The sequence below is a fragment of the Leptinotarsa decemlineata genome, unplaced genomic scaffold (assembly GCF_025532065.1).
Source record: "Leptinotarsa decemlineata unplaced genomic scaffold, Ldec_3_MD MMD2_tig00000035_RagTag_RagTag, whole genome shotgun sequence".
In the NCBI taxonomy this organism is placed as follows: domain Eukaryota; kingdom Metazoa; phylum Arthropoda; class Insecta; order Coleoptera; family Chrysomelidae; genus Leptinotarsa; species Leptinotarsa decemlineata.
Window position 1 is genome coordinate 19,421,936 of NW_027412540.1, and position 25,572 is coordinate 19,447,507.

Genomic DNA, 25,572 nt, shown 5'->3' on the forward strand with positions numbered 1-25,572 from the left:
CTAAATTACTTGTATGGTTCAATTTTATCCTTCTCGATTTCAGAACATTTACTTCTTACTATCTATCATTAATTTACGGACTTCGTTCTCTTTCTCATGTCGGTGATCTGTGTTTCCCAATTTGGTTTTGATGACATTTGTCTCCTCTCAGGTGTTAGCAAACTGTTGTCTATTCACGAAATGAGATGATCTCTTCTAGGTTAGCTACTCTGCCTTGTTCCGGAAACATCTCTAGCTTCATTGGGTAGTTCTCTTCTTTGTATACTGATGCCTTGTTTCATTGCAATAGTCGTTCTAGTTTTAGTAATGAGAACCCATGAAAAATTTAGTTGTCCCTTGCGACTCGCTCAAATTCATAACGGTTTGAAATAGAAGCAGATTTGAAGAAAAAAATTAATGAACCGGAAAATATAACAGATGATCTCTCAGCAAAATTTTAAGTTCCCCTTTTGTTGTCCTAGAAACGGCTTCTGATGCGGTAAAAGAAAGATTTTTCTATTTTAATGTATTTGGTGTTATTCACGGATCTTTCTGGAAATCTCAACTTAGACAATTTGAAGCTAGTACTGAATAAAGTTTTCAAAACTTCAGCTATTCGAAATCTAACTACACAGTTGAGACGAAAAATAATATCTGTAATCTAACTTTGAGTTTCACTTTGATATTGAGAGAACTTCACATATCTATAACTATTTATGATTATACAATGCCGTTGTTGAAAGTCACATAATACACTGAGGTTTTTAGATCTGTTTAAAAAAAATCTGTTTTTCCGTTAACCAGCTGTTAACCAGATGTTCAATTTATTGTATTTTATGAAAAACTAACATTCGTTCCATTAACATAACTCAATCATGAATCGTAGGTAATAAAATCGAGTTTTTTGTATTAACACGGCTTAACAAAAACATTTTTCCGTTATTGGGTATAACGGCAGAGTCCGACAAAGGCACAGATATCTAAAAAAAGACACAAACAGGCACCAAAAACAGAGCTGACCCTGCTAACGGTCAAATAATTCAAAATAGATTAAGATAATATGTCCTGGTGATATGATTTAGGGAAGACCCCCATTCAACGTGTATGGTAAGAATGGTATTTTTCTGCCTTCGAAACACTTGAAAGTTAATAAATCAAAGCGTTCCTACATCATTTGTTCACATAGGAGCGTAGGAGAACGGAGTTAGTAAAAGAATGACCAACAAACCATCAAAACTCGATTCCATAATTGAATTGCCCTTTCACGGTCGCAGAAACGAAATTGTCGTTATTTTCGTGCGCCCTCGATCCTCAATGCAGACGGGAGCAAAGAGCAATCAGACGTGTTGTAGTTCCTCGCTATTATGTCATTTATTGGGTTCATAACTGGCGTGCACTAAGAAACGAGCATTTGTACAATAGATTTCGTCACTTTGCTTCTGGGGAGAGTACAAAAGAAATATATTTCCTCACCTACAGGGAATGAATGGTCGAAATTGATGCTTCCAATAGTCGAACGATATGCCGTGATAATTCATTGAGTGGTTTCTTAACTACATAATCTTCCTAGAACTTGAGATGTGAAGTGTGAATGTCAAAAACTTTATATTTGGGAACAATTCAATGTAGTTGAAAAGTTTCAGGATATTATATTATGTGAATGACGTAGTATAGTTTATCTTTGAACCTTATGTTCGGATTATGAAAATCGATACAAAATTTATGTTTTTTGTACGGATACTTGATCACAGAATCAGATATTCTATGATATGAAATGGCACAGTGGCACATCCGTCTTCTTTACATATTCAGTCAGTTCGCAGGTTTCAACTCATTGTTTGATTCAGTAATACAACATTTTTACTATTGATTTTTATCTGAACTGAAAAGTAGAGTGTGTTCCAATGATATTCTATACACAATTTCAAGATTATCAAAGATTATCTTGCAACTTTGTTGGAGATCGTATGGTTTGGAAGTAAGCGTCATCAGCATACAATTGCTACAAATGTTCAAATACTTGGTACAAGCTTCTCACAGAAGATAGACAAGATGTGAATGACACGCTCGCCCTGGACGCCCCAACATGTCAACAATTGTTGAATGACGTCAGCGACGATCCAGATTTGCTCGAAAGCAAAGTCCAATCGTCCCAATAGGAGAGCCCAAGAGAACCAAGACCGAAACAATCATGCCAAGTTCAATCAAATTTCAAGGTTTTGCTCACTGCATAAATGAACATCATCAGTTTTTGCCACTTGCTGTGGCTCGGTCAATAAGTATTATTGTCTTGAAGTTAGGCACCGCTTGTGAGAAGCAAAATAGAAGAAACCCGAATCACTGAGAGAGTTGCCAAAAAGGGCATATCAGAATTGTTTCGTGAATTGGAAAAAATGTTGGCACAAGTTATTAATTGAAGTTATTAATTTGAAATATAAATACTGGTCGCAACGCCATTCAACTGAATAAACCCATGACTATGTGTAGATGTTCATAACCTAGTGTTAGAACTACAGTGTTATTTATATGACCTGCTACAAACATTATGTAACGTAATTAAATAAATTTATTTTGAAGTAATGCGCTGTTTACAAGAAGCAATACAAAGAAAAAAAATCATGGCTTTTGCACCACGATAGTGCTCTAGCTCACTCGTCATTGCTTGTTCATAATTTTATGGCAAAAAACAAAACTACAATCATGCCTCAGCCACCGTATTCACCAGATTTGGGCCCCCGCAACTTTTTCGTGTTCTCAAGATTGAAGAGACCCATGAAAGGACAGATAACACTCTTGTACAAGTGTAGTATTTGGAAATGTAGGCTTTCACGGCCGGCGACAATGTTTTGCCGTGATCTTCTTTGGTTATAATCTCCATAGCGTGGTCGAAGTACTCTTCTTTACATGTCGAATGAAAGCTAAGCTCCCATTTTTGCCGTGTGATTTATAGTGCTGAATTTTCGCACACATTCTGTAATGGCAGGTTTGCGCGTATTTCTTGCGCGATTTGGTTGACTTGGCTTTGTTGTGGCGCCTTTCAATGCTGGCTACCAGATCTTTGGTATCTCTCTTTCTTTCTTTTGAAATTCATTAGCGCCTAGTAACCTAAAATGTCTAGGTTTGGTTGGGTTATTAAACGTCCAAAAAATCAAACGTATAGTGTAGGGGATGTAAGGTGGACAACCAAGTATACACCCTTGGTTGTTGACGTTGTGACAACTTGTCATAATTAATTGGTGACAACGCCCCAAGATTTATTTGTGACTCTTGTAAGGCGTGATTTGTTATAATAAACAGTTCATACACAACCAGTTTTGTATTATTGTTATAACCACTATAAAGTTATAAAACAGGTACCATCGCTCCCTTTCATCTGGCCGATGTAGACTTCACCACAGTTACATACAATCTTGAAACTCCCACAGATTTGAGTGGATCTCTGCCTTTTGCTGATCTCAGATACTCCGATATTTTCTTCGTTGGTTTAAAGACTGTTAATTTTCTCCTTCTTCAAAATTTTCCCGATTCGGTTGGTGACGCCTTCTATGTATAGCAAATTGACAGTGCTTTGGGTTGATGTTTTCCCTAGTGTTTCTCTTCTTCTCCCTAGCGCGAATTATGCATTTTCTGCCGTAGCCGTTCGCTTGTAATACAGTTCTTAGGTGTTTTATTTCGTCGTCAGCGTACCTTCCTTCACATATTCTCAAAGCTCTGTTCACTAAGGTGTTAATGACGGTTCGTTTCTGTTTTGGATGATGGTTGGATCCACTATGTAGGTATCGATCTGTGTGTGTTTTCTTCCCTACACATTATGGTCTAGTTGATTACCTTCTCTCTCTCTCTAGATTTTCTTGGCTTTTGCTTCCGTACAGCGCATTTAGCCATAACCTGATGATTGGAACATCAAGGAATGAGATCTGGAGGTTTTCTTCTAATTCTATGGTGTACTGGAGTTTTCAATGAAAGCTATTTAGATGATTTGGGAAGTTCTAAAGTGCTTATTTTCGATGGCTTCAAACAACGAAAGTTGTACCTTAACCAGTGCTTCGGTCATTTTTCTGAATGTTTGAATGGCTCTTTCTTCAAATTTTTTCATGTAGAAGAGAGATTGTAACCAAAGAAGATCACGGCAAAACCCAGAAACTAACCAAAACGAGTGTATCATATCTGAGAGGGACTACTTTGAAGGGGATCAAATAGAATTCGATAAATAAATAAACATTTTTGAGAAATATGAAAATTTATCTTATTTTTTGAACAAAGTATATCCAATTTTATCAGGTGTATAAGAGGACGGAGCTGGGTGTGTCATACCTTGATCAGAGTTTCACCGTCTAGAGACGAATGTTTTTTTATATAATTCATTCCCCTCACTTTCTTTTTCAAAATCGATAAAGACTTGTTCGTAACATTCGAAAGGGAATAGTTCACTGCCTTCCGGTAACCTCATAATAGGATAATGGTATTATATTTACTCACCATGCCGAAATCTCCTTCGCCGAGTTTTTCCAACAGCCGTAGCCTGTGTCTGGGAAAATCCAGCAGATGTGCGACTCCCTCTAGCGGCGGACCTTCGGGCAGTTTGATTGGCGTGAACCGCCCGGGGGTGAAATGCTGTTCCCGTCTTTCGCCCTGCAACGAAAATGCATTATTTATTTCAGGGATTGATGGCGCCGATTTCACCGGAAAAGCTGCGTGCGAGTGGTAATTCGTTTCTCATGGAAACCCGATTAGCCGGGAAAATTCGGAAATTCCGAGAGAACTACATGGACTCGCATGAGTTGACCGAGTTTTTTCACACAGAAAAACCGCTTTGTTGTTTTCTATCACGGCATATTTTTGAATTCATTTCCATTCAATTTGCTTCGATTAGGAAATAAATAATATCATTAATAACTAACCAGTCCGTGCAAAGCTTATTGTTAAATCATCTGAAAATGGAAATTTTAACAGGTGATGATCGACTGTATTGCCAAACATGCGCCAAACAAACTGACTGTTATGAGAAAATAAGTATATTTGATGAACCAGTCAATCTAATAATAACACTGATGATCTTCTAACATGACTCAACCTTTGACGGAATCACCAAAATTTTACGAAGGTTCGAAATAGATGAACACGTCAATCTAGCAGACCACTATTATAATCTTCATGCCGTCATTGTTTAATGTGGTTCTGGCGTTGAATCTGGTCATTATTGCGCCTTGGTCAAAGACGAAACAGACTGGTTTAAGTTTGACGACAGTCGTGTCACTAAGTGTTCTGCCGATGTATAGAATTCATTGAAGCCTCTGGAGAGACCCTACATTTTGTTTTATGAGAGAGAGTACATTGGCAAATCAAGGTTTTCAGATGATGTGGTGCTGCAGGTTTTTCTGGGGTTTCCTGCAGCTGAAAAAGCCACTGGAATCAATGAAGTCGCCTCGGAGCGCCAATTCATTTTTGGTGTTGTTTTATACTTTTTTTTAATAAATGTAAAAAGTTTATTTATTAAATTCTAATTACATTCATGTGATAGAAAATCTCATTATTATGATTATATTTGACATATTGAATAAACAAGTGTTTGCTGCAGAGTAAATTTCCAAATTGCTGGAATCACGAATCATCAAGCCCTTGTACAAGAATGGAAATAGGGCAGTCTCTTTGCTGTCGGTGTTTTCTAAAGTATTTGAGAAAATTGTGAACACAAAAATGTATACATTTTTTGAAAAATTCAGAGTTCTCTCCACCAACCAGTTTGGATTTAGGGAAAGTGGAAGTACAGAAGATGCGATATAAGCTCTAACCACTGATATCTACAAGGCCATAAAAAAATTACACTAATTTACGTTTCTGTAGATCTGTCAAAAGCCTTCGATACAGTGTGTCCAAAAACTCTAGTCCTATGGAATAAGAGGACACGCATACCTACTATTGGAAAGCTATCTGTCAGAACAAAAACAAGTGGTAGAAATCGATAGAATAGTGAGTTCTTCAAGAGTTGTTTCTAATGGAGTTCCACAAAGAACGGTTCTTGGATCTCTACTCTTATTGACTATGTACACAAATAGTCTCATAAAATATCGATCTACAGGTGAAATCATCAGTTTTGCTGATTCATCATGAGGACGAATACTTTATGAGGACGAAACTTGTACAGATGTTAAAAATAAAGCTGAACAAGACTAACATGGTGTATGTGACTGTTTCAAATTCAACAATTTACCAATGAATGATGAAGAATCATACTATTTACCATTCACATCACATTTCCACTATTTACCGGAATTGAGGCCTTTGGTAGTGAACAATGTAACACATTCTAGGAAAAGATAGGTCGAAATATACTTAGGAATAATTATAGACAGGCACTCAAGATGGGATCTCCACATTAATTTTAATAACATGCTGATTTTTGAGAAGGTTCGTTTCAAGTCAATTTCGAGAAAAAAATATCAACTTCTTATGACAACTCAGTCATGACTCTAGATGTTCTTTTCTTCTTCTATGCATCAAAAGGTATTTGTGCAAATCAACATATTTTTTGTAAAAAAAATGTTTTGCTCTCTACTTCTCCATTTTTATATAAAAAAATCTTTGTATCTTCCAAAAAAAAGAAATAAAGAAAGTAATGAACTCTTCATAAAAATGTGCAGATCATGCAAAGACACTAACTGAAATTTGACTCGAAACAATAATTTTATACGAACATTGAATTATACAAAACACTTTTTTCTTTCAGTTTGTTTTCCAAACATTCTTCATGGAATTGAATCAGGTATTCATGGAACACAGGTATTCCCAAGGGCGAGCATCCGATGTTTCGTAATAAAACAGTTGCCTTTTTACCTCTTCAGCACCAATTTGAATAACATAACAAGGTGAAACACTCAATTCATTCATATAATCAGGAATTTATGACATGAATGAGTTTAATCTACTCATGTCATCGACGACATTACGTAATGACATTCATTCGCTCATTTAATTCAATTCTAGTCATTGGAGTCCTGTTTGAATTGAAAGGGGTATAAGGTATTGATTTTTGGGAAAGAACAGTTTCAGCTTCTTGCTTCCCCATCTTCATACAAAAATGAATTGTTTTCTTTCTTCCAATGGAAGGAAGAAAACAATTAAGTTCAATATAAATAAATTTTTTGTATAAAGATGGAGTAGCCAAAACCTGTCTTCCCCACAATAAATCTATCCTAAAAATATACCCCCACAAGGTCACCCATTTGTTTTATATGGATGATCTCAAACTTTATGCCTTTGGAGAGAAGGATCTCCATCAGTCCATGAGGGTGGTGGAAGAGTACACGCATGCTATCGGTATGAAATTTGGGATAGACACATGTGCAATGGTACATCTCAAAAGAGGACGATGCGGGGACTACGGAGAGGATGTACAGCTCGTACATGGAAGCATCCTACACCATTTGGATGCCGGAGAGACGTATACTTACCTCGGGGTGGAACAACGCCACTCACAAGAGGGAACAGCAGTGAAGAACTCTCTCCGCGGTAAGTATCAGTATAAACTTCGACAGATCTGGTCATCGGAACTGTCGGGGAAGAATAAAGTTGCTGCAACAAATATGCTGGCCTTTCCAATCTTACTCTACTTGTTTGGAGTAGTGAAGTGGACTCGAGAGGAGCTGTTTCAAATCGACGTAAAGACCCGAAAAATGATGCATTTTTATAGGAGTTTGCATCCCAAATAGCCCGTCCCACAGTTGTACTTCCGGGGCCGTGGGGGATCGCTGTTTATGTGAGATGAGTACCTATTCGTACAGTGTTGTGTATGATGATGTGAATTATGATGTTGACGTCTATTGTTACTTTTTTCATGGTTTATACTGTTTTTTAAATATTTTACAAACTATCCTTACCTTCTGTACATACTTGGATCGTCACTTTTGGAACACCCACACAAAAAACAATACCACCGCATTTCAGCCATTACTCCAATAAACTATCCGAATAGCAAAACAAACAAACAGAATAATCATATCTGTCACCAGCAAAGTTAGTTTTTCTATAAGGATATTTTCAGTTCATTGTAATTGTAATTGTTTGAAAATGTCCTTATAGGACGAAACTGCAGTAACATTAGTTACTAATAAAAGTAGTAAAAAGCATGTACAGTTTTATTTGTCATTTTTCACAGAATATACCTATCTAGAGAAGAAACACTCAACATGGAAAAGGAATCATGAACTTTCTGAACCAAGGATAATTTTAAGGCTGGCGATATAATCAACCTAGAAGTTTCGTTGCCATGGAACGAGAATATAGTAAAATAATGCTAGTTTGGTTAAAATGCTGGTTCAACTTGCCGTTAAAAATGACTTTGAATGTCCTTAACATATATTGTGGGTCAACTCTCAACCCCAAAACTCCATCAATTGGGTGTTTTTTTGTGAAAGACATTATCATGAAGGCGATACTTGTAGTTGACAAATCATTTTTCAAAACTCACCTACTTTAGTTACCCCAAATTTACTTCAGGAGTTGGAGATATGATTGAGATATCAGAAAGATCAGTATGAGTATAGTGAAAAATGTTTTATTGATTCACAAGTCTTTCTAGAGTATGATATTTTGCGATTCAGCACGCGAATATTTATGAATTCGATATGATATATTATCCCTCACTTTTTTCGAATTCGAATTCAAGAATGACTTATGAAGTGTCACCGAATTATAACGTATAAGCCGCAATAGAAAACATTGATCAAACTTCACATTTCCCGTTTCCACAATTCAGTTGAGGCACTCTCTATATTATGCACCATCAAGGCGTGGAATGCCTATGTCATATAATATAGCTCTGAGCTATAAAATATAGCAATTTGAGGGAGTAAATATCCCTATTTTATGGGTCAAATAAAAAATGAACAATACACTTTTGGGCCGCTTCAGCCTCGAACGGAAAAGGAGACGCCATAAACTCTTTATGCATTATCAATATGGTTGTAGTACATTCCTTTGACATATTTACGAATATTTTCTTCAGGGCACGGTTCAAAATGACGAGTATTAAGATGGAAAATGTGAGATTGTTGTGTGAAATTTATGGATATACCTGTTGTACGTTTTGTGTGAAACATACTCGAAGTTCAGTAGTTAACCTCAAAATTTTTGTCTATTTTCGAAGTACGATGTATGCCGATAAGTAGTTTAACTTCGTAGATTTCCTATAAATTGTATTGTTGATTAGAATTTGTTGGTTGTTAGTTGGAAGATATATTTAGGAAACATGTTGGTTATTTACAATTGGAATTATTAGTCCCTCATCAAAAAATATGCTCAAATATCATGATTGAAAACAAAGAACAATTTTGCATATTCGAATTTTTATTGTCTCGGAAGAACCATCAAACTGGAAATTCACAAGTACTTTTTTGAGGACAAAACACAAGCACTACAAGAAAATCCTCAAGGTACGCTCAGAGCGGTGCCTGCGCTGGAGAAGAAATTCATTTGGAAAAACGTTCTCAGGATGTTGATTCCACATAAACGCAGTTCTCTAGATGAAACAGTTCTTGAACAGTGATGTTCGAGGTGTACTGAGTTGAACATCAAAACGATGAGCAGCCACAGTCCGTCGCGTATTTTTTATACGTATCGCTCCAACCTTTCTTCGATGTTCCAGGCTATCAAGGTTCCACGTGATGTTCCCGTCTCCAATCAGGGGAATGGCTCTTGTCTGGATGGAATCCCGCAACTTCAGGATATGCTTAGGTGCGAAACTCCATACATGAGAATAGTACTGCAAAGAAGGTCTGATCTGAGCTTTATAAACCATCAACAGTTTCTGAGGTATGTACAGTTTTCTGGTTCCAAACAGTGTTCCAAGCTCTTGAGAAGCAGCCTTTGCAATACCAGCGACATGATTGTGCCAAATCATATTGGTGTCCATTTTAACCCCCAACAAACTCATCAAAGCGGAATTGTCTGACCTGACATTATTATATCCGATTCGATAACATTTATCTTCTTGGAGAAAACCGATGCTTGAGTTTTTGTGACATTGAATGGAACCTGGTCACTTCCACACCAATTCGAAAACACTTTTAGATCCTCATTAAGATATGCCGGTGAAGATGTGCCTCCGTTGCCGATGTCCTGGAGTCAAAATGGAATGAAGAGACAAGTATGCTGTCGTCAGCAAAGCAATATATTGAATTCTTGTTTTTTTCGAATAAGTCGTTGATAAACAATAAAAAGAGGGTTGGAGACAATATAGATCCTTGGATGGTAAAAGTATTCGAGAGATATCCATCGACGGCTACTTGCAGGAAATGTTCTTTCTGGAAGATGAAGAGCCATACACAACGAATTCAGTAGAAAAGTATAAGATGGAAATATTCAGATTATTCGATGGAAATCTAATGTGAAAATCACATTTAAAAACCTGAAAGATTTGTAGAGTAATAGCTATTTGTGTAACATATTCTCGTAAATGTTTCATTTTGAATAATTAGAGCGATTTCTGCGAGACCAGGGAAATATACGAGATAAAATTTCCTGAAATGTTTCACGAAAAACTTTTTTCCTTTTTTGACTGAAAACATTTTTCATTATCGATTATATGAAATTTTGCATGTTTTTGGTGACAAATGCATCGCTACTACGATCTAAGTCCCGTGTTTTCAATATGAATAGTTATACCTTTCGACTTTTTCGCGAATGAAAATGTCGATTATTTCAACCAATAAACACACGTTTTCAGACGATTTCCTGCGACAACACAAAGAGTATGTATTTTTCCCAGAAAATCATTCTAAGAAAAAATGTAGCTCATGAGAAAACATAGGAAAAGAATCAATGGAGAAAGTTGATTTCTATTCGTCAAATGAAAAACTTAAAAGTTTCAATATGAAGTAATCAAAAGAAAATGCATTTTCCTCAAGAAACTCATAGAATTTTTCAAGTGCTTAAAAAAACACTTTTGTTTTTATAAAAGTCCCTCACATCAAAGCTACGCGAGTTATGATGAAAATAATCACCTAATTAGCACCCTAATTGGAAATAATAGTTACTTGTACACAAGTAATAATACACAAGTAATAAAATAATATTTATTTCAAAAATGAGATAGCATTCAATAGCATAAAGGTGACTTATAACCATGAGTTTTAGAAATAAACAGAACATCACAGAAGTTATGAAGCTTGTGCATAAACAACACTATGCATCACTATTTTATTGATAAAAACTCATCAAAGTGTAAAATAATTTTTAACATGCCAATAAGTACTCTGTAATGCATTATTTGGAACCTTTGGTATGGTAATGGATATTACTGGAATTTTATCCCAACACCAAACCATTATTTCCAACACCTCGACACGTGTTTCGATCACCAAGTGATCATCTTCAAAAGGAACATTAAATAACTGTTTGGTACTTATGATGCACTGTTTGGAAACTTTGGTGTAGTAATGAATATTACTGGAGTTTATTCCCAACACAATATCGTTATTTTCAACACCTCGACATGTGTTTCGATCAACAAGTGATCATCTTCAACTTCAACTAGTAACTAACGCGAAGCTTCAACTAGTAACTAACGCAAAGCTAACGCTATTTATGCTATATAGATATCCCATACAGGTGAACCATCCCGGTGTACCACCCATACAGGTATACCAACCTAAATTAATTTTACAATTTTGCCTTATCTATTATTTTTCAATATATGTTTAACTGTTATAGCTGTATATAGCTATATAAAAATTAATTTCACAATATTGCCTATCTAAATTTATTTTTGCATTTTGTCCTTATGTAGTAATCAATAAACCCAACAATATTATTTTAACAAGCTATATAGTATGCTCTTTGGTATAGGTCCATCATCGTTATTCATAATATTATTGTGTTTACTTATTTCTACACTCCCATAGGCATCTAGTTGCGTGTTGTTGTTAATTTGTCTAAATAATCTTGATGAACTGAAGTCTATGGAATGGTTTTGTTGCAAAATATGATGGGCGACTGCTGATTTTTCCGGTCTTCCATATTTTTTTGATGTTTGGTTTGGTGTTGGGTTAAACCTTCAGCACAAATACATAAGTAAAGTGAATTGCTACGGTTGTAACGATCATTTTCAGTTTCATTTCACCATAATTGGGTCACTTTGAAGCTAGGAACTTTTTTATATTAAAAAAAAGTTACCTAATTCTGGAACTATTCTCCTAAGCATTACCTGACTTGTTTCTTACTTTTTTGTTACTCATTTCAATCATCCCTGGTGAGGTTAGACTTTTTCACAATTTTTTATAGCTTTCTTCAATATTCCAAAACCGCGCATTCCATAATGGACTCATTAAGAGTTATGTGTTTTACCACTCTCCGAAAAAACATAATTTGAGAATAAAAGAACTTCCAAAGCCACCCCTGTTTCTATAACGCATATTATTTCTCGAAACTTCATTACCAACTCAAATACAGAAACGTTCTCTACAAGTCAACCCGCCTCGCAAAGCCAAGTTGGCATACCGACGCCACCTGAGACCTCAGAAGGACGCATTAAGAGGAAATATCGACAGCATGGGGGCGTCCTACGACGCCGGCCTACGTCGCGACGCCCAGAGAAAACATCCGCCTGATTGAAAGTACACAACAGCTGTGGCTCGCATATTGGACCAGACCCTCAGACACGTGGGTCTGGGGTTATAGGGTTGATTCTCTCCCTATGGGCGAACTTGCGGACTTCTGAGTACATTTTCGTGTCGAACAAGTCAAAATATTATCTATTGGAATTTCGCCAAGTATTTCATAAAAGATATTGATGGTCAGGACCGACTTGTGCGATTGTGTCCTGAAGTTGAAAAGGGGTATAATTTTTCTCCAGATATGGAATATTGAAATCTCCACGCAGAAAATAAATAATGTAGTAAATTTGACATTAAGACTTCCAATGATGAAAATAATTTTTTTGGAATGTAACATTTTCTTGAGGTTTTTTTTATTTCTGGATTCCTTAAAATAATTATAGTAAATAACAAAACAACGAAAATACTGAAATTTTTTTCTTCGAACAATGAAATGCACCTTAACTTTTTATCTGCATTAGAAATGTATAGACCAATATTAAATTTTACCAGTCTTGGGGAAGGATCCCTAAAAATGTTCAAAACCTGGTACATTCTGTAACACTATAATTTCTCATAGAATAATTCTCTAGTTTATGGACTAGTAATAATAATAATAATAATAATGTATTTTTTTCACCACTAACCTGAAAAATTGATATTATTTACTCCATTCCCCTAACGAGAATTAATATTTCTCACCCTTGGTAAAAAACACCTAGGTAAATAATGAGAACAATTCTATAATTTTAAAGATATTCACAGAAACTTTTGTTAACTTAATTATCAACTAGAAGTAGGAAAATGAACATTGAAAATGAGCTTGAAAATTATTAGAAATTATAATTATTTGTACAATTGTGACAAATCATGTGTATTCCAGCATTTCCTGTATTTAATGGAACTAACATTTGGACCATGTAAATTCACTTCTATGTTACAAACAATCCTCGTATTTTGAAAGCATTCATTACCTTTTTCCACTAAATTATCTTCAACATGGACGTTTTCTAAGACAGAATCCTGACTTGCAGAAGAAGTTATATTTGAAGCTTCATTTGGTAAATTACATTTTGGCACTAATTCGGCGATTCTCTTCTTATCAGCTATTGATTCCTCAATATATCCTGCAGCCACTGCAGCCGACTTCCACCCACCGTGCCGTTTCAGGCTTAGTAAGTCTCATCCGTTTTCTGCGAGAAGTGTTGCCGAGCTACGTCTTAGAGAATGACCAATATAACACTCAGGATTTTCTAATTTGAGATAATTAGCCACGACATATGGTACTTTACTAATAGTATTGTGTCCAATATTTTGTTTAATATGTTTATCTTTACGGTATAAAATAAATAGTTTTGTAGTGTCAGTTGGCCTATTAGCTAATTATTTTTTAGTAACATCAACCCATTGTAGCTCAATAACAACAAACTTCCTTGATATTCTGTTCTTTGACTTAAGAATATTTTCTTTTATTGCAATATTGTCTTTTATTGGAAATGTCGATTTTAGCAGGAATAGAAGGAATAATTTGCCCACAATGTCGATACCTTTTTGCCTTCAGATTTCTCTTTGAAATACGCTACGTTTTCAGTTGGTTATATGCATTCATGTACAGTCTCTTTGAATCTAGTTTATTCAATCCCAGATGACAACTTCACTTTCTTCGTGTTCTGTTTCAAACTAGTTAAATGGATGATTACCTCCACTTGAAACCAACATTCAATATTGTCGCAACTCAGTTCTCGCTTGGCTATTAACGAGAGGATTTTCATTTGCTGTTTCACCCATTCATTCATTCATTCAAAAATAATGAAAGAACTCATTTAAAACTTAATAAAATATTTATTGTGAAAGAAACGGAAAAAATACTTTAAATAAACTCAAACTCAAATGTTAATAAGAAAAATAATGCATTAAAACAATCAAAAACTTACATTATACTGCCACCCAGCAGGATTGAAGAAAACGAGATTTCTGCATTTCTGAAGACCCAATCGATACGTAAATGAATACTGTCTGTTGACTGTTAACTGTTAATTGTTAATGATCTTGACCTTCCTCAATATTTATAAAGAATTATACGCTGACATTGCGACTTTGATCCGGTCACTGTACTGAGGTAAAATGCACAGCATGCAATTTGTGCCAAGTTTGCATATTTGGAGATTGTTTTATATTCCATATCCTGTGATCGGATCAATTTCGATGTCTATGAACTTGAAATATCAAAAGATGGAATTCTGAATACTGAGTGTTCTTGTGTTAAAATATTGAAGTGAGGTTGGAATATCTTTCAATTCATATATTTACTCAAATGAATCTGAATCATTTCATGATTATTTTCTATATTTGACAATATACTATTTTTGTTGTTGATTCAGTTAGTAGAAATCAACAAATCATTGATCTTCTTTTGTCATTGCCAAATATATCTTTATTGTTCTGAAATTTCTGAACCCAAACAAAGCATATATCTTAAATGTGTTTTCCAGAGGAGCTACTTTTTGAGACTTCTTGATCCTCATTTCCTATTTTTCTATAATCATATCAACCCCAGCTGGTCCAAAGTAATGGGGAATCTTTCAGAACCAGGCATTTTTCAACATGGTTTCCATGACTGCTTTCTACTTAGATTATGAATTCAGTGTAGATAATTTTTGACACCACCTCCTTATGACGTCAACTTTGTTGGCGAGAGAAGTGTTGCCATGTTGGTGTGTGAGTAAAGTGTCCAATTTCTACTAGTATCCAGTTCCCTGCAAGTTGCCGTCGATGAATATTTCTCGAATACTTTTATCATCAATTCTGGTGTTCTGCAGGGATCCCTATTGTCTCCAACCCTTTTGTAAATGTATATCAACGACCTTATTGAAAAAAACTATGAATCCAATATATTGCTTTGCTGTCGACGTCATTACCTTTCCAGGACATCGGCTGCCGATGCACATCTTCACCGGCAGCAGGAGGTTGAATATCTTAATGAGGATCTAGAAGTAATTTCGAACTGGGGTGAAAGTAACCAGTTCGAAGCCACAAAAACCCAGGCATCGGTTTTCTCCTAAAAGATAATTGTTTCTGAACCGGATATAATGATGTCAAGTCAGACAATTCCGCTTTCCGCTTCGATAAGTTTGTTCATGTCGCTGGAATTGTAAAGGTTGCTTCTCAAAAGCTTAGAACATTGTTTCGAACCAGAAAACTATACACACCTCAGTAACTTTTGATGCTTCATAAAGCTCAGATCAGACCTTCTTTGGAGTATTGTTCTCATGTATGGAGCTCCGCCCTCAAACATACCCTGAAGCGGCTGGATTCCATCCAGAAAGGAGCCATCCACCTGATTGGAGACGCGAACATCACTAGCAACATTCATACTCTGGAACATCGAAGAAAGGTTGGAGATTTGTCTCTCTCCTATAGATACTTTCACGGAAAGTGTTCAAGTGACTTGGCACATTTGATTCCACCAAGAGGGGGTACATATCAGAAATACGCGACGGACTGTGTCTGCTCATTGTTTCTAGGCGCAATTCAGTACACCTCGAACTTCACTGTATAAGAACTCTTTCATTTGGAGAACGGCGTTTATGTGGAGTAAACTTCCTGAGAATGTTTTTCCAAATGGATTTAATCTCCAGCGATTCAAATCCAATGTGAATCACTACTTTCGTCCTTAAAAATAAATAAGTGCACAAAATACTGAACAGAAAGCTGTTGCCCCTGAACCCTTCGAAGTTATCGAGTTGAATTTATGGCAACTTAGTGTACTACTCATATTGATATTACACTTTTTACATTTTTTGATGAACTCTTGGATGAGTATTGATTAATCATTGATGGAGAAAGACTTGAGTAATTGACGGTTATTCAATATGTGTATTGAAAATAAAAATACACTGAAATATAGCCACAATAAAACTTAAGTCTATGAATTTAGAAGTTTTATATTTTTTGTGACTTCATCGCACTGGTCAACGAAACCTCTTCTTATATTCAATTTCCAGCGTAAAATTTGGTTTTTCAAAGCTTCCTTGTAAATGATTCAACGCCTTCAGCAACTTTCCTGATTAAAAAATGGTTATTCATTAAACTGTATATACTTACAATTTTTCGCACTTCAGGGTTAATGAAAAGGTAAATGAAATAGATGAATTTAATTTGTAAAATTATAAAACAACAATAAAAATTAATTGACGCTCCGGGGCGACTTCATTGATTCCGGTGGCGTATTTGCTTTTTCAGCTGCAGGAAAACCCGGAAAAACCTGCAGCACCAAATCATCTGAAGATATTGATCTGCCAATGTCCTCTCTCTCATAAAACTCCTCCTCCAGAGGTTCCAATAAATTTAGTACATCGCCAGAACTTCGTGATACGACTAACGTCAAACTCAAACCAGTCCGTTTCGTCTTTGACTAAGGCGTACTAATGACCAAATTCAACGCCAGAACCACATGAACATGAATGCATAAATATTATAATAGTGGTGTGCTAGATTGAAGTGTTCATCCATTTCGAACCTTCGACAGAGTTTGGTGCTTCCGTCAGAGATTGAGTTTTGTTTGAAGATCATCAGTGTTATTATTAGATTGACTGGTGCCTCAGTATACTTGTTTCCTCATAACAGTCAGTAAGTTTGGCGCATGTTTGGCAATACAGTCGATCATCACCTGGTAAAAATTCCATTTTCAGATGATTTAACAATAAGCTTTGCACGGACTGGTTATTAGTCATATAACGAAACGCTAGATGAGGATGACTCAAGAAGTTGTATGTGTATATTTTGCTGTTTGACTCTCAGCAATGTATGTTAGGCGAATTCTACTTTCTGAATTTGAAAGAGAGCTTCAATGCTTTAAAAACAGTAACTGGAGATGATGAATTAAAGTATATTCGACGCGTTAGCTTTCACGGCCGGAAGTTGAATGGGAACTTCAGTCATTCGGACTAGGTAGCCATGGTCCAATTGATGAAGAGATGATCTCCGAGCGTTCAATCCATAAATGTGACAGGCATCTGTCCCCAGCCGTAGTTGGCAGCAATGGGTTGCAACCCCCTAATTATAGACTCGTTAATGAGTCTACCTCCCACTTGGTAGACTGGTTACTGAGTCTATCAATGAGGAGGTCGTAACACATTTTCGTGACAATCATAGCAGAATGCTGGCTAGAGCTGGTGCCAAAGATGACGTTAGATGACGTTAAAAGTCATTGAATTTTCGAATTTTAATCAAATTTAAAATTCTCATCTCTATCAATACATCAATCAGGCGTTATCAATCTCAATTTGGAAGTAACATATTTATTCACTGGGTTGAAATTGATTCAGATTTTAATGAAATATCAACTCATCACATGAGATTTCTTTATAAAATTGATTGTTGACGGTGCTCTACTTTCACAACCAATAAAAATGGGCATAATCCGTATTCCACAACTCCTTACGTAATAAATAAAAACAAAGGTGATCAATGAGGCTTTTTATAGTTCTTCCTGAAGACATTGTCTAGATTAATAGGATAATATCATATAAAAGTCGAATTTGCAATTTATGACCATTCATTACTTTTTTTCATTAGACATAAAATGCGAAACTTTCAATATTTCATGAGCCAAACTTTTATTACAATTTTCCCATTTATCTCCCATCCATACGATATTTTTATGACTGCAATAACTTGTTGCTCTTTTCCTTCATCGGCCCTATCTCGGGCTTTAGGAAGTTCTAGCGGTTAGTGTTGTAACCATCACTTTTATGATCATTTTTCAAAAAATTAACTGATGAACGTCATGACTGTTTCTCTTCCGAATGGTATTACTAGCAGGAAGTGTTTAAGCTGATGAATACAAATCTGACTATATTTAAATTTCACACAAACTGGTTATGATATTGTTCACTAAGTTAATTCAAATCAAGTGAAAACTATTCATAATTTCGGAAATGACAAATTCATTTTAATTCGAAATTGTTTCTCGACGAATAATTGATCCTCTTACCCAACAACCCATTGGAATAATAAACCCCGAAGTAAGAGTTTATTCAGTCACTTTTGTGACATTGAAATCACCAACATGTCAATTCACAGGCCAATAAAAAATGTTTTCGAAAACGATGTTTACTTTAATAGCTGATTTTTATAGATTTCTGTGTGCTGAAGGCAAATCTGATCTAAGTTTATTTGTATCACCCATAGATTTTGAAAAATTGACTTTATTATATAATTTAAAATCGATACGGTATATGGTAAAATTAATGGAATACTATGTTAAATCACTACCATGGTTTTTATTTACAGTAGGTTACTTGAAATAATGATACAGTGTTGTAATGTAGATTTCACAAGTCAGATGGAATTGGTTTATACCTTATTTCTCTTTTTCCCTTGAAGTTTCTTGTGTAGCTTTTCCTGCGATGAGTCGCTTGTTGAGCTTCACGGTGAAGTGACCAACAGTAGTATCCCATCATGTTGATGTTCCAGCGGCCCTGGTAACGTTTTTTCATCAATTTAATATCTTGGTAAAAACGCTCACCCTGCTCCTCCCTAACATCTCACAAATTTTCCGGGAAGTAATCAAGATGACGGTTCAAGAAGTGGACTTTCAGGCTCATCAAGCATCCTAGTGGTACGACATTCTGGGTTTTTTGCATTTTGTAACAACTTGCTTGAATGATACACATGCTTCTTTCTCATGTATGATTATTGTGGTTTCAAAATTTACGTCAAGCATTATTTTTCGAATGTCGGGTCCTACAAAGACGCCTTCTTTGAGTTTAGCCTCTGAAAAGTTTGGAAATTTCTGACAGAGATACTTGAAACAAGGTCCATCTTCAGGCAATGCCTTCACACAATGCCTTTACAAACTGTTTCATGAGGCCTAACTTTATATGTAGAGGTGGTAAGAAAATGTTTTTAGGATTTACAAGGTTTTTTGCGGAGAATGTTCTTCTCACCGGGTTTTGAACACTCCCTCACAGGCCAGTTTTTTTCTGCACCAATATTGATCCCTTGCTCTACTGTCCCATTCACACAAAAACATGGAAATTTGGTAAAACCGCCTTGCTGACCAAGAAGCATGCATGTTACTATCGAATCACCACATATCATCCAACCATGAGCCGAATATCCAATTTTATTCAACACTACTTCTAGGTTTTCATAGGTCTCTTTCATATGTACAGAATGGCCAACAGGTATAGATGCATAAGTGTTACTATTGTGTAATAAAATAGCTTCTGAACTATTTTTGAAAGAATCAATAAACAACCTTCAGTCTTCTTTTTTGTATTCAATACCAAACTCTTTGATCAGACCTGGAATGTCTGAGCAGTACACTAAATCACCTTCTAGTTCACAAAATTTCGAAAACTTCTGCTCTCTCTTCCTATACACATATATGCTAATTCCAACTGCCAACAAGTTTTTTTTTTTAGTCTAGAAGCAAGCAATTCAGCTTTTTCTTTTGTTAACCCAAGATCCCTAACTAAGTCGTTAAACTCAATCTGAGTAAACAGTTTAGGCTCTATATTTGCTGTAACACATTGGAACTCTTCATCATCTTGCTCATCTATATCTGACAGTACATCAGATAACATTTCAGTTTGAACAGAATTCAAATCATCTGGAGGTTCTGTGACCAGCAAATCTACATCGTGCCCTATTGGTCGGATGGCGGAAATTAGGTTAGGGTAGCTTATTACCTTCTTGTTTTTCGAGTTATGGCCAGTAATATGAATACTACAAAAGTAGCAATCATCAGTGTGGTTTCTAGGTTCCCTCCATACCATAGGAACAGCGTACTTAAAAGCTTTTTTCTCCTTTTTTGACCATTAACCATTTGTTAACCCAAAATCCCTAACTAAGTCATTAAACTTGATCTGAGTAAACAGTTTAGGCTCTATATTTGCTGTAACACATTGGAACTCTTCATCATCTTGCTCATCTATATCTGACAGTACATCAGATAACATTTCAGTTTGAACAGAATTCAAATCATCTGGAAGTTCTGGGACCAGCAAATCTACATCGTGCCCTATTGGTCGGATGGCGGAAATTAGGTTAGGGTAGCTTATAACCTTCTTGTTTTTCGAGTTATGGCCAGTAATATGAATACTATAAAAGTAGCAATCATCAGTGTGGTTTCTAGGTTCCCTCCATACCATAGAAACAGCGTACTTAAAGGCTTTCTTCTCCTTTTCTGACCATTTTCTAAGATCTTCAACACAAACATAACATACCTTATGCGGGGCACAAGATTTATCCTGATCACCAAGTTTAATTCCAAAATATGAGAAATAAACCTTCTTCACAAAGTCTGTAATGTTCCTTTGATGTTTTTTAATAACAAACTCACCACAAATATAAGAAAAACTGTCAGCAGAGTTCTTACAACCGCGATTAGACATTTTAATAAGCACATTTACTGGAAACCAGAAAGTAAGGTTAGGTTGGCAGTAAAAAAAAATCAGCTGTGAACAAAACAATATGATTCCCTTTTTCTGGACAGTTAATGTGTTTCAGCAGTGCTGCCAACTCTTCTACATACAGCACAATTTTATTTGTAGTATATAAAAGCTGTTAAATTCTGTAATAAATCAAAAAATGTATTATATTGATGTGCAAATGTGAAAAAATGGTAGATGATACAGCTTAATAAGTGTCATATTTGGATTTAGCACCCTGAAAAACGGAAAAATAAGGTGTTTTAAGTAAAAATGTTTTTTTTATCATTGTCCTATGTAAGAAGTAACAGAGTATGGAAGAGAAAATATAATAATGAAAACAAGAAGGTTAGATTCATCGAAGTACTTTCTGATCACTCATCACTTTTATATTAAATGACAGTGATCTAAGTGGAAAAGTGACCTAAATCACCCATATCGATACGGCGTCACACAAAATAAGGCCGGAACTAGCTTTGTATATGATCATATATCTCCATGAAAAAGTCAAATTGTCGTACAGCGGGTCCATACACTTTAGTCGCTTCAACTGAAAAAAATTAATCTGCACTTGTATTCATCTCCGGTGAACTGCCAATAAAGTCTCTGGGGATGGAAGCCAGGCGAAAATGCATGTGCAGACGATATTATTGTAAAACTAGGAACAAGCTGAACTCAATTACATTTAATTGGATGCTCCATTACTGCAGCTACATTTGCAGCACTACATAAGGGATATTTGTTTTTTGAAATATCGGATGTGCTTGAAATTACAATATTTCGAGTCGGATAAACTTCCTCAAGCATGTACTGAACACTTTTTTGGATGACCTGCTAGTTTCATTCAGAACTATAACAAAAAAATTTGTGTAATAAAAGACATGGAACACATAGATCAACCTATATGTGAATATAAAAACCTAATTGATGATTTTGAAACCATTAGTCATTAGCAGTACCGGAACGTATTGATAATTTGTTTGTCTAGTAGTTTGGTAATCAGTGAACTATTGGTTTGATGTTGAAGTAAAGAACTATCAAATTCATCATCATAATTTGAAGTCAATGGCTTATGTTATGAGTACTCTTCATAAATCCATTCCATAATAACGATCAGAAAAAAAGATAAAACATTGTTAAAGACCCCTTTTTGTATTCTGAGTTTTGGGTAGGCCTGCAGGTAGGGTGGCATGAAAAGGGGGTTACAAACACCACATATGTCACAGTTTTACTCTGATATGATATATTTATAACACAGGTGATGAGAGAGTGGATCAAAGCATCTGAAATATAATATGCTAACAATAACCAAAGATAAAATTATATAATTTGGAGTGGTGACAAGAATGTTATGTCTTCATTTCAAAAGTTGCAGATGAAAATTGAAATTGAATGAAATCAACTCAACACTGTAAGATTGTCGTTCAAACATCAAAGAATTTCACGATATATCAAGGGTTTGGCAGTTTATTATTGAGACTTTCGAAACAAAGATACTACTACGAATAAAATTGAATATTTTAATTTTATCTACTGATGTGAACGACAGTCAGGCTTGTTGCTAGGATATATTCGATTGTAAGTTTCAGTGGGAATATGAACTTCAAAACATTTTCTGACTACAAAGCTCACGAACTCACTCAAGCAGGTTGCTATTAGTTCTGTTCTATGGTTGAGGAATTGATAGAGGACTCACTTCAAAAATAACAAAGGAAAACGATGCAACCATAGTTCTTTATATATTTTCCTGTAAAAGTCTACGCACACTGCGATAGGACGCACAGGACGGGAACATGCCATGATGTTTATTTTCTCTTTGTATAGTTTCTTATGAAGGGGCGCATACTAAGGCAGGCGACAGATAGACACATGCTAAGACGGGAACAGTACGGGCAAGGCCAATACTGTGCTGTTTCCGTTCAAAGGCAACGCCAGAAGTACTAGGTGTCGACGCTTGGTTTTCCAACAGACCGTCTTTCGGTGTCTCGTTAATCTTTAAAATTTGTGGATCTCCGGACGATCCCAAAAATGACGTCTTCATTGGGGCAAATACCATCACCGTTTCCTACCAAGACGTGTTCTTTGAGGACAGTTGAGGTTCAATCCAGGTTTAGATCCACACTAGGGTGGATCTAAACACTGTTGTTTGGCGTTGAATCACAAATGCTTTGTTTTTGGGCTCTAGTTTCGAAAGATTCTAGAGATTACGACAAAAAATGCATGATGCTCATAGATGTCTCGCGGCACACTCTGTTCAACCTTATGCTTTGTAGTGAAAGCTGAAGAGAAATACAGAGGACGAATATCTGATATTCGAGGGTTGAGTTCTCTGTCGATCACATAGATAGGGTCTTAGTTAGGACACTGGAGTCCAGCAATGCATTTGTGGTTCAGCCTGGCACCACTGATGATACCTGGTGGGTCGAAACAGCAGCGCTGTCTGGTGTTGAATCATAAATGCGTTATGTATGGGCTCTGGTTTTCCACCTTATGATTTGTAGTGATTTGTCAGAAAACGAATCTTCTTATATTCGAAAACTGAGTTCTCTGTCTGTCTACCCATAGATGGCGTCTTCGTAAGGGGAGATGTCGTCGACCTTACTTCTTTTATTTGGTGTCAAAAATGTCTACATCCATCACACGACTATAGTAAACATAGATGTTGAAGACATAATCTAAGCAGGCCATGATAAATCTCCCGATTTCTTACTTCAGCCCACTTGAGATGTTATTGAAGAAGATACCGTGTATTATCTTGTTCTCATGGAGCCACAGGAGCAAAGTTGTCTCTGAAACTTCAGTCTATACATTTTGGTAAACGGATTTCAACTCGCTAAGAGTTCTTGTCCTAACTTCTTGAATCATTTTTAGGTCTGAAGAGGATTTCTAAAAATCGCTTGGTGACTGAATCAGTGGCAATGAACGAGTTTGTTTCTCATTTATGATATAATAGTTATTGTTATCAGCTATAATATCCCAAGGACATTGATAACTAACGAAATAATTTTATCACAGTTTTCGAAAGCACGTTATTTGGTAACATCCCGACGCCGAAGGCGGAGGGATGTTACCTAAAATAACGTGCTTGAGGAAGTTGTGATAAAATTATGAGTTATTTATCAATGTTCGAGGGATATTCGGTGAGAAAATTTTTTGCAATTCGAACAAAATTATTTATTGAACACACAGTTATTAAAAGAACAATTCGTATAATGATATAACTCCATAAATATTTTCCAAGTGTATTTTTTACTATTGACAGTATTTTTTGGTGTATTTTCTTCAATGATTTTGTCAATTGCCGCATCATTTTGAACACCAAAGCGAGGAAGTGACATTTTCGAAATAAATTGAATTACTGAAATGTCAAACAACTTTATTGTGTTGGTTGCTTAGCAATGTCATGACATAAGTGATAACTACCCGTGAAAACTATCCATGGGTGTAATGATGGTTTCATTGGTTATTTCGACACACATGACTAGAAATAGACAAATTTGATAGGATAATTTTTTTGTCAAAAAATTTTCATTTGAATAAATCAGTAAATGTTGAGATATTTTGTTGTGAATTTGGTTTACTATCATTTTCAAAAAAATACATTTTTCCCATGAATTAATGAAAATATTGGATATGAAACCCACTTACCGAATTCTTAGCTCAAATATAATTGTACTGAATACAAATTTGATACAACACACAGAAAAAGTGATACATTGAAAATGAAAAAAACTCATTTAACGAATCAGTTTTCCATTTACCTCCCGACAAAGCAAACTAGAGTCAGTTTCTGATTAAATTAAGGAGACTCAAAGAACTTTGCACCAAAAATGACGAATTCCTGGAGGTACTTTTATGTTTTTCTAATAATAGGACGATAAAAATATTTTCTTGACAAATATTCTCATATTCATCAGGAATGTCAAGTCTATATCATATTTCGCCCTAATCAGTAGACCAAAATTTCAAAAAAAAATGAGAAACAGTATGGATCCGAAATTTGTTGAATAACGTAAAAATGAACCATTTTTATCTGAGGCACTCTCAGTAATGTTCAAAAAAAGTCAATTTTTTGAAAACCTATTTGAAAATGTCAAATTTGACAGGCCCAAAATAATAAAAGAAATTAAAAATTTTCAAAAATTCAAAGAGACATTGAAGATTAAACAAATTGTTGACGTTTGGTTTGTATATTATACAGTTGTCAAGGTATGCGCAAAAATTATTGAAGTTATGACATTTGCGATTATGCGCCTATGAATAAAAGAAGCAACGTCAGTAAATTCCGTCACAGTGTTATTGACCCAGCGACAGAGAAGACCCAATATTTCCCAACGAAGCCGTAATGTAATCAGACAGTGGAATATTGAAAATCAATCCATTGCAGATCAAAAAGAAATGACATGAGAGTGGCACCGTGTTCAGTGTTGTCAAGTCTACTGGTTTTGTAGTAGATCTCCTGTTTTGGTTCCCGTTCTACTTTTGAGGGTTCATATCTCCCGATGACTCAGTTCAATTCTATAATTATTCCTAAATGACTGGGAATAATGAAAATCACTATGTAT

The 25,572-nt window shown here is 35.6% G+C and overlaps 1 protein-coding gene across 5 annotated transcripts in view; it reads right to left on the reverse strand.

The window, feature by feature from the left end:
• LOC111506585 (discoidin domain-containing receptor 2) overlaps nucleotides 1-25,572 on the reverse strand; it is an 842,991-nt gene that overhangs the window by 113,139 nt on the left and 704,280 nt on the right. For all 5 annotated transcript variants that reach the window (XM_074171999.1, XM_074171996.1, XM_074171997.1 and 2 more), the window contains one exon: nucleotides 4,459-4,611. In XM_074171999.1, the coding sequence (XP_074028100.1) occupies nucleotides 4,459-4,611 (153 nt within the window). The remainder of the gene's footprint in view (nucleotides 1-4,458; nucleotides 4,612-25,572) is intronic.